Genomic DNA, 14,571 nt, shown 5'->3' with positions numbered 1-14,571 from the left:
GATGGGAAGTGGAGGAAAAATCTGCTGCTCGTTTCTGTCAAATGCTGAAAAGCTCAACTTATTTGTGTCTCTGTTGGAGTAAATTAAATCCAGTGCTTCATAGGCTCAATCCAGCTTTCTGGAAAGTCAACTAAAAACAACGTCAGTTCAGCCATTTTAACCATTCCTTGCCCAAAGCACTGACAAGCTAGAGATGCACAAATAGCGAATAATATAATTTTAGCTGATATTTTAAAAAAAGTTGTTGAAGATGTTTAAAGATTTTAACTTTTACTATTTTTTCTGGAAGAAAACTGATGAACTGATTCTCTAGTACCTCAGGGGCTTTATAGCTATTCACTCTTCTCTTTGCAATGCAAATCATGGTGGAACATGACATGGTCTTTTCTTCAAGGCTGACGGATAGCACAAATCTGATCCAGATTTGGTACATATTCTTCATAGAGATAATGAACTAAAAGGCAGCCACATCATCGTTTCTGATTTTGTGCTACTGTCTGAAAAGCAGACAGTTACAAAATTCACATCTTAGAAGAGTAGAGTACTATAAAACCGCAACGTTTGGCACCATTCTCAGTGCTGGCGCCAGAGTATCCGCTGTTGTCCAACCAACAGCACATTTGTTCCACCATCAGTGTTGTCAATATTATCTGTGTCAAATAACTCACATAAAGTTGATCGTGAATGTTGGCACCGTGCTTCAACAGAGTTTCCACAACTTTTGCATGCCCGTACTGACAAGCAGCTAGAAGAGCAGTACCTCCATCCTGTGAAAAAGCAAAGAATGGGTACATTCAGGTGAGAGGGCAAGTGCTGGACTCAATATCACCATAAAACATACGAAAATTTTAAGGCTTTTCAAAATTTGGCTCACAGCAGTTCTGTAGTGACTGGTTACTGAATCTTTCATAATTGCAGTACCAAGTCTTGCCCCATAAATCTGTAAACTTGGCCCTGTCACTTTACCATTTTTCTCCTGAGTTTTTTTTAGTGAGGGACAGAAACCAAGAAAATTCTGCTTTTTGTTCCTCACCCTCTGCCTTCCCACTAGAAGCTTTGTTCCCTTCACAACTCCAAGATCCTCCATGTCTCTTCCCTTTACAACGAAACCACCCACCCCTGATAAGCTCTTCCACGTATTGAAGGACAGCACACCTTTCCCCTGCTCCAAAGCCTACTGATCATCTACCCTTCTTTGGCATTAACCTCATGCCCTGTCATGTCCTGCCTCTCATCTGTTGATTGTTGGCCTGAAGAAGAGTAGGGAGGATACATCTTAAAGCACGCTAGCTAACTGTGGAAGTGTGCATCAGACCAAACCCATGACCATCAGTGAAGGCCCCATTACGTCTGCTGAAGAAGTGATCCTTGCAGGTAGGAGCAATCCTAGGCGGTTATAGGTGCTGCAGATCACCACTAAAGGGAGACCTAGACACATGCATGAAATCCTGCTTGTAGAGCCGCTCCCTTGGGAGCCATCTGAGAAGGGAAACACCTCAGTGTTGCTGGCTAATGACTCCAAGCCAGCTGAAATAGCTATGACAGCAAATGTGAGTCTTGCCATCTTGTTAAATGCACTATGCCCCACTCAAAAATTACCCTTATTTCTGACACTGATATGGAGAGGCATTTCATATCTTCTGCCTGGGTGTCCTGGTTTCAGCCAGGATAGAGCTGGTTTTCTTCACAGAAGCTAGTGTGAGGCTATGTTTTGGATTTGGGATGAGAAACTGTTGATAATGTGCTGATGTTTTGGGTTGTTGCTGAGTAGTCAAGGACAGTCCAGCTTCTCGTGCTGGCCTGCTAGAAAGGAGGCTGGGGGTGCATGGGGAGCTGGGAGGGGGCACAGCTGGGACAGTTGACCCAGGCTGGCCACAGGGATATTCCATACCATATGACGTCATGCCCAGTACATAAATGGAGTTGGCTGGGGGGCGGAAATCGTTGCTCGGGGACGGGCTGTCGATCACTGCGTGGTGAGAAATTGCTGTATTGGGCATCACTTGTTCTTGTACATCCCTTTGTTGGTATTATCATTGTTGTTTCCTTCTTTCTTTCTGTCCTATTAAACCGTGTTTATTTCAACCCACGAGGTTTTTTTCCTAATTCTCTTCCCCGCCCCACTGTGGGAGGGGGAGTGAGTGAGCGGCGGCGTGGTGCTTAGTTGCCGGCTGGGGCTAAACCACGACACTGGGATGGCACCATGCCATCATGCAAGGATGACGCAAACCCCAAACCATCCACACCAGAGGTCTTCTCTCTACTTCCTTGCCTTCTCCCTGTCTCAAGCCACTCCTTCACAAGATAAGCTATCTAAAGTATTTCAGATAAATGGTTTCTAGAGCTGTTATTAATGTGGACAAGAGATTGTGTTTTCCCTCAGACTTGTTCTCTGAAACAGCTCCAAAGTTTTGTTTTTCCACAGACAGATATCCACAAGAGAAGTTATAGCCCAAATGGCCAAAATGGATCTTTTACAATGGGAAGTGCCAATCAAATTTATTAATCTGTGGTGTTATTTCATGCCTGTAATAACCTCATGAAAACTCAAGCTCTGACATGATTGAACTAACCCACAGGGACTGTTTATAGCTACTCTCAAAACCTCCTATTTACCCGTCCTCCCTACAACACTGAAAAGCAAACAAAGCTTGAGTGTCAGCAAAGTCACAGATGTGAAGCTGTTATGTGACAATCTAAGAACTGCATATTAATTCTGGATTATTTGAGTAAATATAGTGTGTAATCACGTCAGTGGAATTAAGTTACTCTATAGCTACAATGAGTCATCAGACTTTCCTTTGAAATTAAACTACCCTAATTTAATAGGAACTGCTGGAATAAAACACAAAAGCAGCCACAATGGTTCCTGGATTAAAAAAACACCTTGTACACACTTAAAAGACAATGGCAAAAGCTAATAGCTTCGTGAAACCTCTTTCCTGTCTCCAATCAGCTGACAGCCATTTTGCTCGAGTAGTGAGTTACCAGATCAAAGGGCTACAAACAAAAACAGAGACATTTTTAAAGACTCTTCCCCCGAAGGAAATGGAAGAAGAAAAGTTAGTGAGTTAAGAGAGAAACTGTGCTATCCAAGTTGGAGGTCCTCTGCTGAGAGCCAGGGAAGGATGAGTTATAGGAAACTTAAAAAATTGAGGTTCCCCATGTGGAGGGTAAATAGACACGCTCTGTTAGCTGTGTGTGGGAGTAGTTTGTTTATTGCTTTGTGGTCTGTTTTTTGTTTTCTAAACTTCTTGTGTTCTCGACAAAGTCCTGTTATTTTAAGAAGACAATTTGGTTATTAACATAATTTCTGGAGGGAACCAAAGACAGGTCCCAAATAAAAAGCAGGCCTGCAAAGCAAACCGCAGTTAGCATAGCGGAGCTAACGCCCAACGCTTGGAGTACAACTGTGTGATCCCACCTTGGGAGATGTCACAGCTTGAGGTTTAAGAAGGGAGATACTTCTCACAGGATATGTTTAAGTGTCTCAAAATGGGGATCCTGACCAAGTGTTTGGTTGAATCCAGTGAACAGTTTTAGGCAGATACATTTTTTGAAATAATAATGTATTTCTAAAATACACCATTTAGATCTTTCAGACTAGAGTGACCAAGTTTCCTAGATCACCCTGATCAGAGCCCAGGGATTGGAAAAAAGTATTGGGTGGTCCCCAGTTCCAGCTGTTCACCCTGATCAAATATTTACTTAGTCAGAAAGAATTGGGTAACAACTCCTTGGCTCAAAGATTTGGTCCCTGATAAGGAAGACAGCTGGGCTCTAAGAGCTGCCCTGCTGAGTATCTCCTATGAAGTTGAATACATTCAACAGAAAAGGCTGGGGTTCATTTGCATGCTCTGGATGGGTGTACCACTGTGATAAACAGAGATAGGTCTTGCTGTAAGAAAGGGAAGATGGGGCCAGGAATCTTTTCCACTGACCTTGAGGTAAGACAGCACTCAGTTAAACCAGGGAATTGTCAAACAGTGTGAAGGTCCACGGTTTCTTAGGAGGAGAAAACCTCAGTCCCCTTTCACCCCTATTGAGCTTGCTTTCTCTTACACTTTCCTCCAGCAAGCTCTAGCTGGAGACCCCAATGTCTTACAGGCCATGGGGAAGGAAGATGAGTTATGAAAAAGTAGTAAATTGCAGAGTTTTAAGATCTCTTTCAGCCATGAGATTCCCTCTTTCCTTCTTGGCTTCAGCTGAGTTGAGCAAAAAGGCTGAAGCAGCATCTTTGGTACTGGCAAACCTCTTGGAAACTGTGAGCAGGGCAGCACGTGGGAGCAAGGACACATGAGAAACCACAGAGGTACTTCTGGGGCAATCGCCTTTCTGTAGTGGGCCCAAGGCCAGTGTGTAGCTCAGTGAAGGCACGTTGCCTTGGGTTTATTTCTCGCTCATATCCTGTTTTCCTGACACAGCGTAGCTTCTATTAATCCTTCACTGCAAACCCTTCCAGCTCAGGTAGGAGCCAGTTCTCTCAGCTACCTCTGCAGTTCTTCCTCTGAAACCATTTTTCTTATCCCCACCCAGTCTGTCCTCCCCACTGGCAGCACATGCAGCAGCTGCCAGTCTCCCATGGAAGAACTTGTACCAGCAGCACCCACCAAGACCACGCTATCTGGTGCGAATTCCCTGCCGTTTGCCTACTTCTTCCTTCACCTCTGTCATCATCACCTGAAAGTAGCTTACAATTATATGGTGTTTTATCATCTCTGAAATATGCTACAAGGGAGAGGAACTGGTCTTCTGCAATCACCACCTGCTGAAAAACAGCCTCTGACATACTGTTGACCTGCAGTATTGCCCAGAAAACATGCCACCGTGCAAATTCTTTTAAGAATCCACATGCTTATAACATGCCTCAGAGTAAGAAAAGAGAGCATGTTTCAATTTATGATGCATACTTCTAAGGATGCCAGACTGGGAAAATGCAGAATAATATTATTGAAAAATAAGTATTTTATAAGAAATATATCATAACCTTCAATATTACTATTTATTATTGCTGTTGAATATACTATTTATTCTCTTCACCAGCTCAGCAATTACTGCCTATTACTTTATTACACTACTTTAGGATGTTTGCTTTGCCTGTTGCAGTGAGTATGAACTCTAATGATACAAGGGGTAACAAGAACTGAATGCCAATGTTAAGATAGTTCTCCAGCAATCTCGTATATGAGTAACAAATGTAGTAAACAATTTACAGAGAAGTACATGAAAAATAAGATGTTGGGCTTTGCATTTCCTTGATTTAAAGTCCCTGTTTCCTAGGATACATTCAATTTGTTTTCTTATTTCAGTTCCGTGTCTTCATTATAACAAGAACTTCTTTGCAAATGGATTAATTTTGCAGTGCCCTTTAAAAATATCCAGGATCGGCCATATCTTTTACAGCGCTGCTCCCAGCTGAGTGTCTTAATCAGCAAATGCCTTATCTATGACCTGAAAAGGCATATTTTGTCAGTTATATTGCTTCTGGGGTTTTGGGAGGGTGGAGGAGCCTGTTATCTTAGTCACCTGTTAATAGAATGATGGTCTGATGGAATAATTCCAAGCTATGAACACCACAGTACTAAATAAGAAAATTGAACCAATACAAAAACACACTAGAAGGCCAATGGAAGATACGTACTATGAATGCAGTATGTTCCCAATGGTGCCTCCTGCTCAGGTACACACTGCTGCACAAAGTACAAGTTGCTTTCCCACCCAACTTCAGTCTAAAAAATTCAGTGGGTTACCAAAGCCCAGCCTGGAAGCTGTAAGCATTTGGATTCCTGTGTCTAGATCCTCATTTCAGAAGAAAAGCTGCAGTCCCCAGGCAAGGAATGAGTGAAAGAATGAACATGGCAATTTCCAAGATAGGTCCCAGCATTAATGATGAACCTAGCCAAGCCCTCGTACTGCTATTCAGAGAGAGCAGATCTTTTCAGCAAAGAGGACATGGACATGATAGCTAACCTCAACTTTTTAAGCCTCAACTTCTTAAACCAGTGTCATTTTAATCTTGCACAGATTAATTTTAACTCAGCTATTCTTTGTTCAGCTTTTAAGAGCCTCTTCAGGCACTATAGTTCGTGTCATACTGTGAGTGCCAAAGTGACTGATACACCTCTTGAAGAGGAGATGAGAAGGAGGGAGTGCTTGGACAGGCACATTTGATGCTGCTGGAAAGTAGCCTCACATACACATCGCATGCCCATTTGTCGTGTTACGTCCCATGGGAGTTGGTGTTGTCTTATGACCAGCTTGACTGGCAACAGCAGAAAACTGTGGCCTGGAGAGGAAAAGCAACCTGCAGCTTAAAAGATAGTGGACTGGCACATGGGCCAAGTCAGGTCTCAATTCAGAAGAAGAGGCAGGCAGAAATATGGGGGTTGGGAGCGAAGTTTCAATATGAGCAACAGTAGAGCCCAAACCTGCATTTATCCAAAGATGGAAGCAATTAGGAGGGGCTGAAAGCAGGAATATTTTCTTGTAATTTAGGTTGTTACTCCCTGTTATCTGCCCTAGTGACTTACATCAGTATATTTGCATGTTTCATAAAAGATCATACATTGTCATGAAAGATCAGACATTTTCAAACCTGCTGTTCAGCTCCTGGGCCAAGTCTTTGCCTCTTCACAAACTCCTAGTTCACAGGCTGTGGAAAGGTTTGGCGAAAATGTAACTGTCCCTCTAGACAGAGTAAGGTACTCAGCCTCTGTCTTCCCTCCTTACCAAGTTTCCTGCATTCACTGCTTTCCCTGCCTCTGCAAAAACACTGCCCGATTGCACGCTGAGCTGCAGTGAGTAGTCCAGGCTCTCCCTACCCCTGGGACACCTTTGCTCCTTCAGCATGGCTTTGTGGCCTTTTTATAGGCCAGGTGACACACAGGACAGTGAAAGTTCACTCGCCTGATTGTACACAGCTGAATGCAAGAGAAGATGATCACAGAATCCTTAAGGTTGGAAAAGACCTTTAAGAACATCAAGTCCAACCACCAACCCAACACCACCATGCCCACTAACCCATGTCCTGAAGTGCCACGTCTACACATTTTTTGAATACTTCCAGAGATGGTGACTCCACCACCTCCCTGGGCAGCCCGTTCCAATGCTTGACCACTCAGTAAAGAAATTTTTCCTAGTATTGAGTCTAAACCTCCACTGGCACAATGTGAGGCCATTTCCTCTCGTTCTGCCATTTGGGAGAAGAGACCAACACCCACCTCACCACAACCACCTTTCAGGTCTCCCCTCAGCCTCTTCTCCAGACTAAACCACCCCAGTTCCCTCAGTCAATCCTTCTGAATCTTGCTAACCCTCACCTATACCCTGAAATAAAAGACTGAGGAGCAACCCTTTTTTTAATGTGCAGCTTCTCCCAATAACTCTGTCCCGCATGAGATTATCCAGTGCTTTAAAATCCAGCTGTTGTATTTAACACTGCAACCTCCTACAGCTGCACTCCATGTTGTGTTAAACAGCCACAATTTCATTCATGATTTTAAATTTACTGATTGCTGCTGTGGTCAGAGAGTTGCTTACCACAAGCATAGCTCCCCGGGGTACCAGAATCCTACTGCATTGGCATGTGTGGACGCTGGCCACAAAACCTCAGGATTTTCAGTCGCTGGAGCATAAGGAGTTGAGTCTCTGATGTTCCATCAATTCCCTTAGTATTTAAAGCCTATATTTTCAGGGACTCTGGAAAGCATGTATGAGTTGAGGAAATCATTCAAATCTCAGACTATAACATCTTGAAAAATTGGTTACTGTAGAGTAGAGAACTATTCCTCCTTCTTCAAGCACATCGCTATGGATCCCAGGGTAAGTGACTGGCAAGTGTCCTCCCCAGATTATGGGAATGCTCAGAAATGTGGCCAGCATGTCAAGGGCAAGAATATTTAATAAAAATATGTTGCTTTTGGTTCTGTTTGCTGAAAGCAGAGGCGCTAGTACTGCCTTGGGCAAAGAAATTGAGTTGATGCACTGCTGTCAGTGGTGAACTGCTGTTCTTAATGCTGTTCACTCCATGTGGGGTGACGAACCAGACCCAGGCTCTGCCATCTGTGCTTTTGGCTATTCTAAGAAGATTTTGAAAAAGGACCTGCTTGAACAAAGAAATAGAAGCTTTAAGGAGCTTTTCATCTTCTTGTCACAGATGGGTAAATGGGAATTTAGGAAGGACAGAAGCCATTATACTTTTATGTATCCTATGGTGGCATACAGAGATATCCCAATGCAGAGGAAATTTCACTCTATGCAAGTGAAGTACATATACACCTAAAATGGGATCCTACCTAACAGGTACAAAAATATCCTTTTTCTTGTCTTGGAGGATAGCTCAAGAAGAAAGACTGATATCACTATCAATGGACTGATCTTTGATCAGCTTATGCCATTAGGTCTAGGTAGTAAAAGCCAGTCCCAAGTTAATCTTTTCACAGTATGTTGCATTACTCATATGACTAAGAAAACGTTCAAGTGAGGAAATCTATTTATCATCTTCCTGCTGCCATGTCATGTTTCATGTAAATAGGAAAAAACAGCCTTGATTGTCAGAATGTATCAGCATGCAAAAATAGAGCCATCATCTTACTTTATTCTTAAATTCAGTGGAGGCTCCAAATTCAAAGAGAAACTTCACTACATCGTTGTGGCCTTGCTGTGCAGCAAAGAACAGAGAAGTTGCACCTGACTGTAAGGAAAAAATTGATTAAAAATAACCCAAACACATAACGCACTTGACTGAAGTATACACATTTCAAATTAAAAAGTATTGAGCACAATCAGTTGAATATCAACTGAAAACACACGATGATTTTGAGGACTCCAGAGGACACCAGGTTTCTTACATCAGTTTTCTTCCCATTGCACTGAGAAATCTGTCCAGCATCATACATTTGAGTAAAACCCAAATTTCACAAGGGACTTCTGCACAGAGTTTCTAATATAGACCTCTTAGGATTCGGTCACTTCTACCCAGTCGCCAGATAGGGAAAAAAAGCCCAGAGTGAGAAAAGAAGTCTTGCACAACAGAGGAACAGCCAATTGGAAACCAACCCCTCTTCCACCTACCGGTACAACCTGAGACAAACAGGAGCAGAGCATGGATTTGGATCAGGGTATGGAAAGACCAGGGAGGTGGTTATTTAGTAGAGCAGAGCTCCACCTTGCTTGACTCTCCACTAATAAAATGAGACTACTGTTGGTGTAAGTCATCCTTCTCTCTTGCAGCACTAGCTCCCCATCCAGCCAAGCAGCCTTCAAGCAACTATAACCAGCCCTGCAATGCCTGCTTTCCCTTAACCTCACTGAAGAACTGAAACCCCATATTTTACACTAGTTGTCTAAAATACTGTCATTAAAATGTAAGTAAATCAGGACCCCAAAAATGTATACATAAAATTTTAATGGCTGTACAGAAGAAAAAGGGAAGGGAAGGGAAGGGAAGGGAAGGGAAGGGAAGGGAAGGGAAGGGAAGGGAAAGGGGGCTTTCCTGACTTTGTAGACAGTGCAGGAAAGGGAAGCTACACATGAAATTCACTCCAGTGACAAAAGCCTTTACAATAGCACATGGCCCCTAGAGACCATTTGAGAGCCCACTCTCCCAGACACATCTGTGGGGCTCTCACTTCCCCAAGCTTCACAACAATTTCAGAGTACAAGAGCACTGGTTAGAGTATGTGGATTTATTTTCAGAACAGTGCTGTTGGTCTTTAGGGCTTAAACTTAATCTGTTTTTCTTCCTCTCTGCAACAGAGTGATTTTGGAGGATTTCACTGTTTCTCTTTTTGTTGACTTGTTGAATCAGTGTGTCCTGAGTGATACTCAAGAGCAGCTCCATAAAACTGTTCTCAAGTTTTCCTTTTGTTGCTGCTTTTCAACCAATGTTTACCTAAGGGAAAGGACATGTTTAAATACATGTGTTTTTGGAACAGGATGCCACTGAAAGACACTGACAGTCATGGTTAGAGCAAGTTTAGGCCAGTAAGTGCAAAGACATCATCAAATGTGGCATTCATTGACTCAGTAACTTGGAGATGTCAGCATGAGATTAATGCTTTAGTTCCAGGTAACCAAGGAAAGTGAGAAACATTTGTTTGTATTGTTAAAGTGACGAGCATACTCCTGTCCTGCGCTGCCTGCCACCACCCCATGTTACTGCATGCCCTCCTTAAATTGCATTTTTCCTTGGACCAGTACAACCCTCATTGTCCCAGAGTAGTTCTGCTCTCTGTGTAGCCAGCACATAGACCAGAGTGGCTGCAGGTACTCCTTACAATCATTTGCACGGAGTTTAAGGGGAAGGCACTTTTCCAAAACCATCCACTGACAGTGTCCCTTCCACAGGCAAGCATGTCATGGTGCAAGAAATGCCTTGAATGCAACGCGGAGATGCAGGGAAGAGTGTGGGTGCTTAAGCTGAGTGATTGTTAGAGATGACTTGGCCCAGACTAAGAGGCAGGAACTCTAAAGCATACCAAGACAAAATAATCCCCGGGCTAGCAATGGCATCCACTCCATTTTAATGACCAGACTCTGCAAATCAAAAGGTGAGGGACTTCTCCTGATCATTTATCCTGTCCTGAGAGCTCTAAATTACTGTGCCAATACGTAAAACTGCAGATGCATAAATGGTGTAACTCTGGGGGGGGTTACATCTCAGATGTAACTGCCCCTCACCAACCAGATGTGCTGGAAATGTTTGATGAATTATTTATAAATGTACCTCTGACATCTCATTTTCTATTACAAACTCCAGACATCTGATTCCTTGACATCCTCAGGAGAACAGATCCTGTTTATACATGCACTGTGCAGCAAGTGACAAATAAGCAATTGGCAAAAAGCAACAGACAACACTCTTTTATTATTTGTAATAAACCAAGGGTCACTTAATCAATCCCCGTTTGAATGCAGAACTTCTCCTACCTCTCTCTGCAGATTGATATCTGCTCCTTGCAACACCAACTCCCGTACACAGTCTATGTGTCCATAGTAAGATGCTACCATCAGAGCTGTTGTGCCAAGCTGGGAGTAAGGAAAAACAAGTCAGTACCTTTGACAGACACTTCCAGCAATAAATCAGGCTGGCTGGAAGAGAGAGCACCTCTTCTGAAAAGCTGAAGGAAGCTTATGATCATTGAAAAACTTGCTATCATTTAAAACTTACTCTCAAGAATACTTTGAAAATGAGCAATTAGCAGGTGTTAAAGCAAAAACATTGCAGGCTTGCCTGCAGTGCTGGGGGCTGACCGTTCGACAAATACGTATGCAATGACTTCACCTCATTGTGCCAAAATAAGTGCACCAAGAATAACAAGAATATTTTGGGTTTATACACAGAATTTTTATCAGAGAATCTCACAGATCATTGCATCATTTCCAGAAGAATAACCTTAGACACAGGAGCTGAGTGACTTAGCTGAGTCATTTAATTCTGAGTCATAGTCAGGAGTAAGGTCCAAGTGATTTGAATACTAATTCCCTATCCAAATGATGAGAGCACACTCGTTCTATGACTCTTCACATTATATGAGAGAACTTTCCATACCAGAACTATGCATTCAAGTTCCGTCAGGACACCATAAGGTCAATCCTCCAGTGAACCAAGTAAGAGTTAGCTTATATGTATGTGTTGTACAGACAATACATGGAAACCACATGCATAAGGATGAAATTCACCCTTCTAAAACATTCACACACACCAGTTCAGTTTAAAGAAGGAACATGTGACATTACAAAAAAGAAGCATGCAGCCTTAATTGTATGAAAATATTTTAGTCTAGAAAATGTGTATGTCTGATATAATTAATAAATCAGGATATTTTACAGTGCATTGTAAAAATTCTTGACCAGTTAGCCTTCTTTTGAGAAAAAAAACGAGCAGTAGTGGACCTTATTTCTTTACATTGATCCCTGTCCTGTTTACTTCATGCCCCCATCTGAACATCCTTCCCTCCCTGACAGAATGACAGTCATAGCATCAGCTCCAGAAGTACTGCAGGACAAATACTTACCTACAGGGAAAAAATGAAATTAAAATGAAAAGATAGGTTAAAGTCAATGGGCTTAGAAAATCTCTTGCACTTTGAAGGTATTCAAAGTAAGAGAATCTGTGGCAGGTTCATGTTCCAGGCTGGAAGTGGCACTAAATCCTGTACAACACAGGCACAACTCCCAATAAGTCAGTCCCGGCACCAAACAAAAGTAACCTGGGAACTTCTCAACCCTGGTTTTCCCCTGCTCTTTGCAGTAGATTAGTAGAGTCAAGTGTCCCTCCATATGTTGCAGGCAGAATAGCAAGACATACCCATTATCTGTGTTTTCAACCCATTTCTAATCACAAAACTAATTCCAACCTGTGCCAGTTACAGTAAGGAAATCCCCGTGCAATCTTTCTATCATGTGCCTGGGTTTCTCTTTGCTTTGAAATTGTACTGTGCCTTCATGCTTGTGCCAAGTCCAGGAGATACTGGGTGGGGGTGGGTGGGAAGAAGTTAGGAGGCCAGCAGTTCTTCTGATGGTACCGCTGGGTGTAGGACATGCCACACAGGGCGGGAACTGCTGCACATCAAATGCAAACTTCTACATTGCCTACATGGGAACTGTGGTCCAGGGTTATTTTAAAAAAAACCCAACTAATTATGAGGACCTCTGCTAGCTGACAGAATCATTGCTACCTGGGCTCGGTTGAGTCGACTCTTCACTGTGATTTATTACTACAATGACATTTTCTTGCAAAGAAAAGCCCGAGGTGCTAGGATCTGTGTTTTTAATGTCAGCGCCACAAATAACTATGTAAGACACATTTCTGAGCGCTGGCAAATTCCTGACCCTTGCCACTGATGTAAATCATCGCGCTATTTTATCTCGAGTTTCAAACTCGCTTCCTGACAAGAGAAGGTTTTAAATCATCCCTAAGTGCCATAAGACTCTCAAACGTCTCATGTTAGATCCCTGCCACCACCTCGGCTCAGCGGGCTGTGGAAAGCAATGCAAAATCAGTGCTGTGGGTGTAGGAGCACTCTGTGCGTACACTGTCTTTGCAGTCCACATCTACTCGCCCGCTGTTCAGCAGCAGCTGGAGGAGAGCCAGGTTGCCTTTTCTTGCAGCCCAAAACGCGGCATTGGCCAGCGGTGTTTCTTTCTGGTGGGAGGAAAAAAAAAAAAAAAAAGGCAGAAATAAACCACTTTGGAAGATACACTGGACAAACCCACACATGAAAATTTTGCGTTCAAGCCAGGCAAGTTCCAGCTTAGTGTGCTGTTCTTTCAAAACCAGGGCATGGAAAGGAAGCTAATTTAATTTCTTTGTGCAGTTCAATAGATCGGTCTCCCTGTGCTGCCTCATGTTGTTTCAGGTCTTCCCTGTGTCCATGGCAGCCTATGTCTCTTAGTTTGCTCTGTAACGAGAGATGACGATGCTAGTCCAGATCCACAGGGAAACACCACAGAACACAACGTGCTAACCGCTACCTGTATTGTCTGCTTCTGTGGTGGGGCCGGGCATGGTTAGAGAGGCTGAATCATCCTGCTGACATGTCCTGCTGCAGGACATCTTCTCTGCTGTCTCATTCTTTTCTGTATGTAAAGTCCCAATACAGGAAAAACACTGCTCACGCATCTCCCATACTGTTTGGTCTGCCTCCGCCCTGGAACTAACGCCCTGTAACTGTGGGCACATGAGGTATCTCTTGGGTGACGCTAGAAAAAAAAGGCTAAAATCTTGCTGTCTGTAGACTTACAGATTCGTTTACTGGGTATGCAAAGCAATACGTAAGGCAAACTTAGGAAACTGTGAAATCTAGATAACACAGGCCACTGTTAAACAAATTGGTAGTAATATAATGCTCTCCTGAGGCTTTCTTAGTCCTAGAAACAATGACACAGTGTGACTTCTCCTGGGTAGGAGCAACTTATCGTTGCCCAGCATAGGAGGAGGAGAGCAGAAGAAGACAGAGCCTTTGCTCCTGACCTCCTCATCTGACCCACGCAGGCGGCTGCCAACACGCTGCCCTGACGGGTAAGCCCTGCGACCGGTGAGGTGCGGAGGGCAAACAACGCTGTGATGGCAACGGTACGTATCCTAGCGCAGGCTCGTGCCGCTGATTTCTGAATAAGGCCCCAAACCACCAACAGTTCAGGAAAGCATCGTTCCACTGATAGTCATCTTAGACCAAAGCAGTGTCAAAAAATACCCGTGGGCCTTGCGCTCCAGTGAATCCTGCCTTCAGGAGAACCCAGAGAGACTGCAGAGTGGATAGAAAAGTCAATCATTCTGCCTCAGAAAATGTCATACACGCTCCTCCATGTCTAAATGTCAATGCGCACGTGTAATGCGGTAGAGAATCAGGATTGAACGGTTTTATGGTTGATACTTAAAACGCACACACAGAGCAGAGTTTAAATTGCTTCCTTCACTGACACACAGGTAATAAACCTCGCAGCAACCAGCAGACACAAGGCCAGTCCTGTGTGATTCTATCCCAGATCCGTTGCACTGAGCACTTTCCATGGGTTGCATTTTTAATATTCATAGGTTGGAAAATTGGCAGCTGTTTGAGATGAGAG

At 43.3% G+C, this 14,571-nt stretch overlaps 1 protein-coding gene across 1 annotated transcript in view; it reads right to left on the bottom strand.

The window, feature by feature from the left end:
* ANKRD29 (ankyrin repeat domain 29) overlaps positions 1 to 13,147 on the bottom strand; it is a gene marked incomplete at its 5' end in the record, with an annotated part of 24,605 nt that extends 11,458 nt beyond the window's left edge. Inside the window, 4 exons of the mRNA XM_010292468.1 lie at positions 669 to 767; positions 8,594 to 8,692; positions 10,930 to 11,028; positions 13,037 to 13,147. Coding sequence (XP_010290770.1) covers positions 669 to 767; positions 8,594 to 8,692; positions 10,930 to 11,028; positions 13,037 to 13,147 — 408 coding nt within the window. The remainder of the gene's footprint in view (positions 1 to 668; positions 768 to 8,593; positions 8,693 to 10,929; positions 11,029 to 13,036) is intronic.
* Between the last annotated feature and the right edge of the window lie 1,424 nt (positions 13,148 to 14,571).

Source organism: Phaethon lepturus, unplaced genomic scaffold (assembly GCF_000687285.1).
Source record: "Phaethon lepturus isolate BGI_N335 unplaced genomic scaffold, ASM68728v1 scaffold41618, whole genome shotgun sequence".
Taxonomy (NCBI): domain Eukaryota; kingdom Metazoa; phylum Chordata; class Aves; order Phaethontiformes; family Phaethontidae; genus Phaethon; species Phaethon lepturus.
Note: the sequence above shows the minus strand (reverse complement) of the source record. Positions and strands in the feature narration are given on the sequence as shown.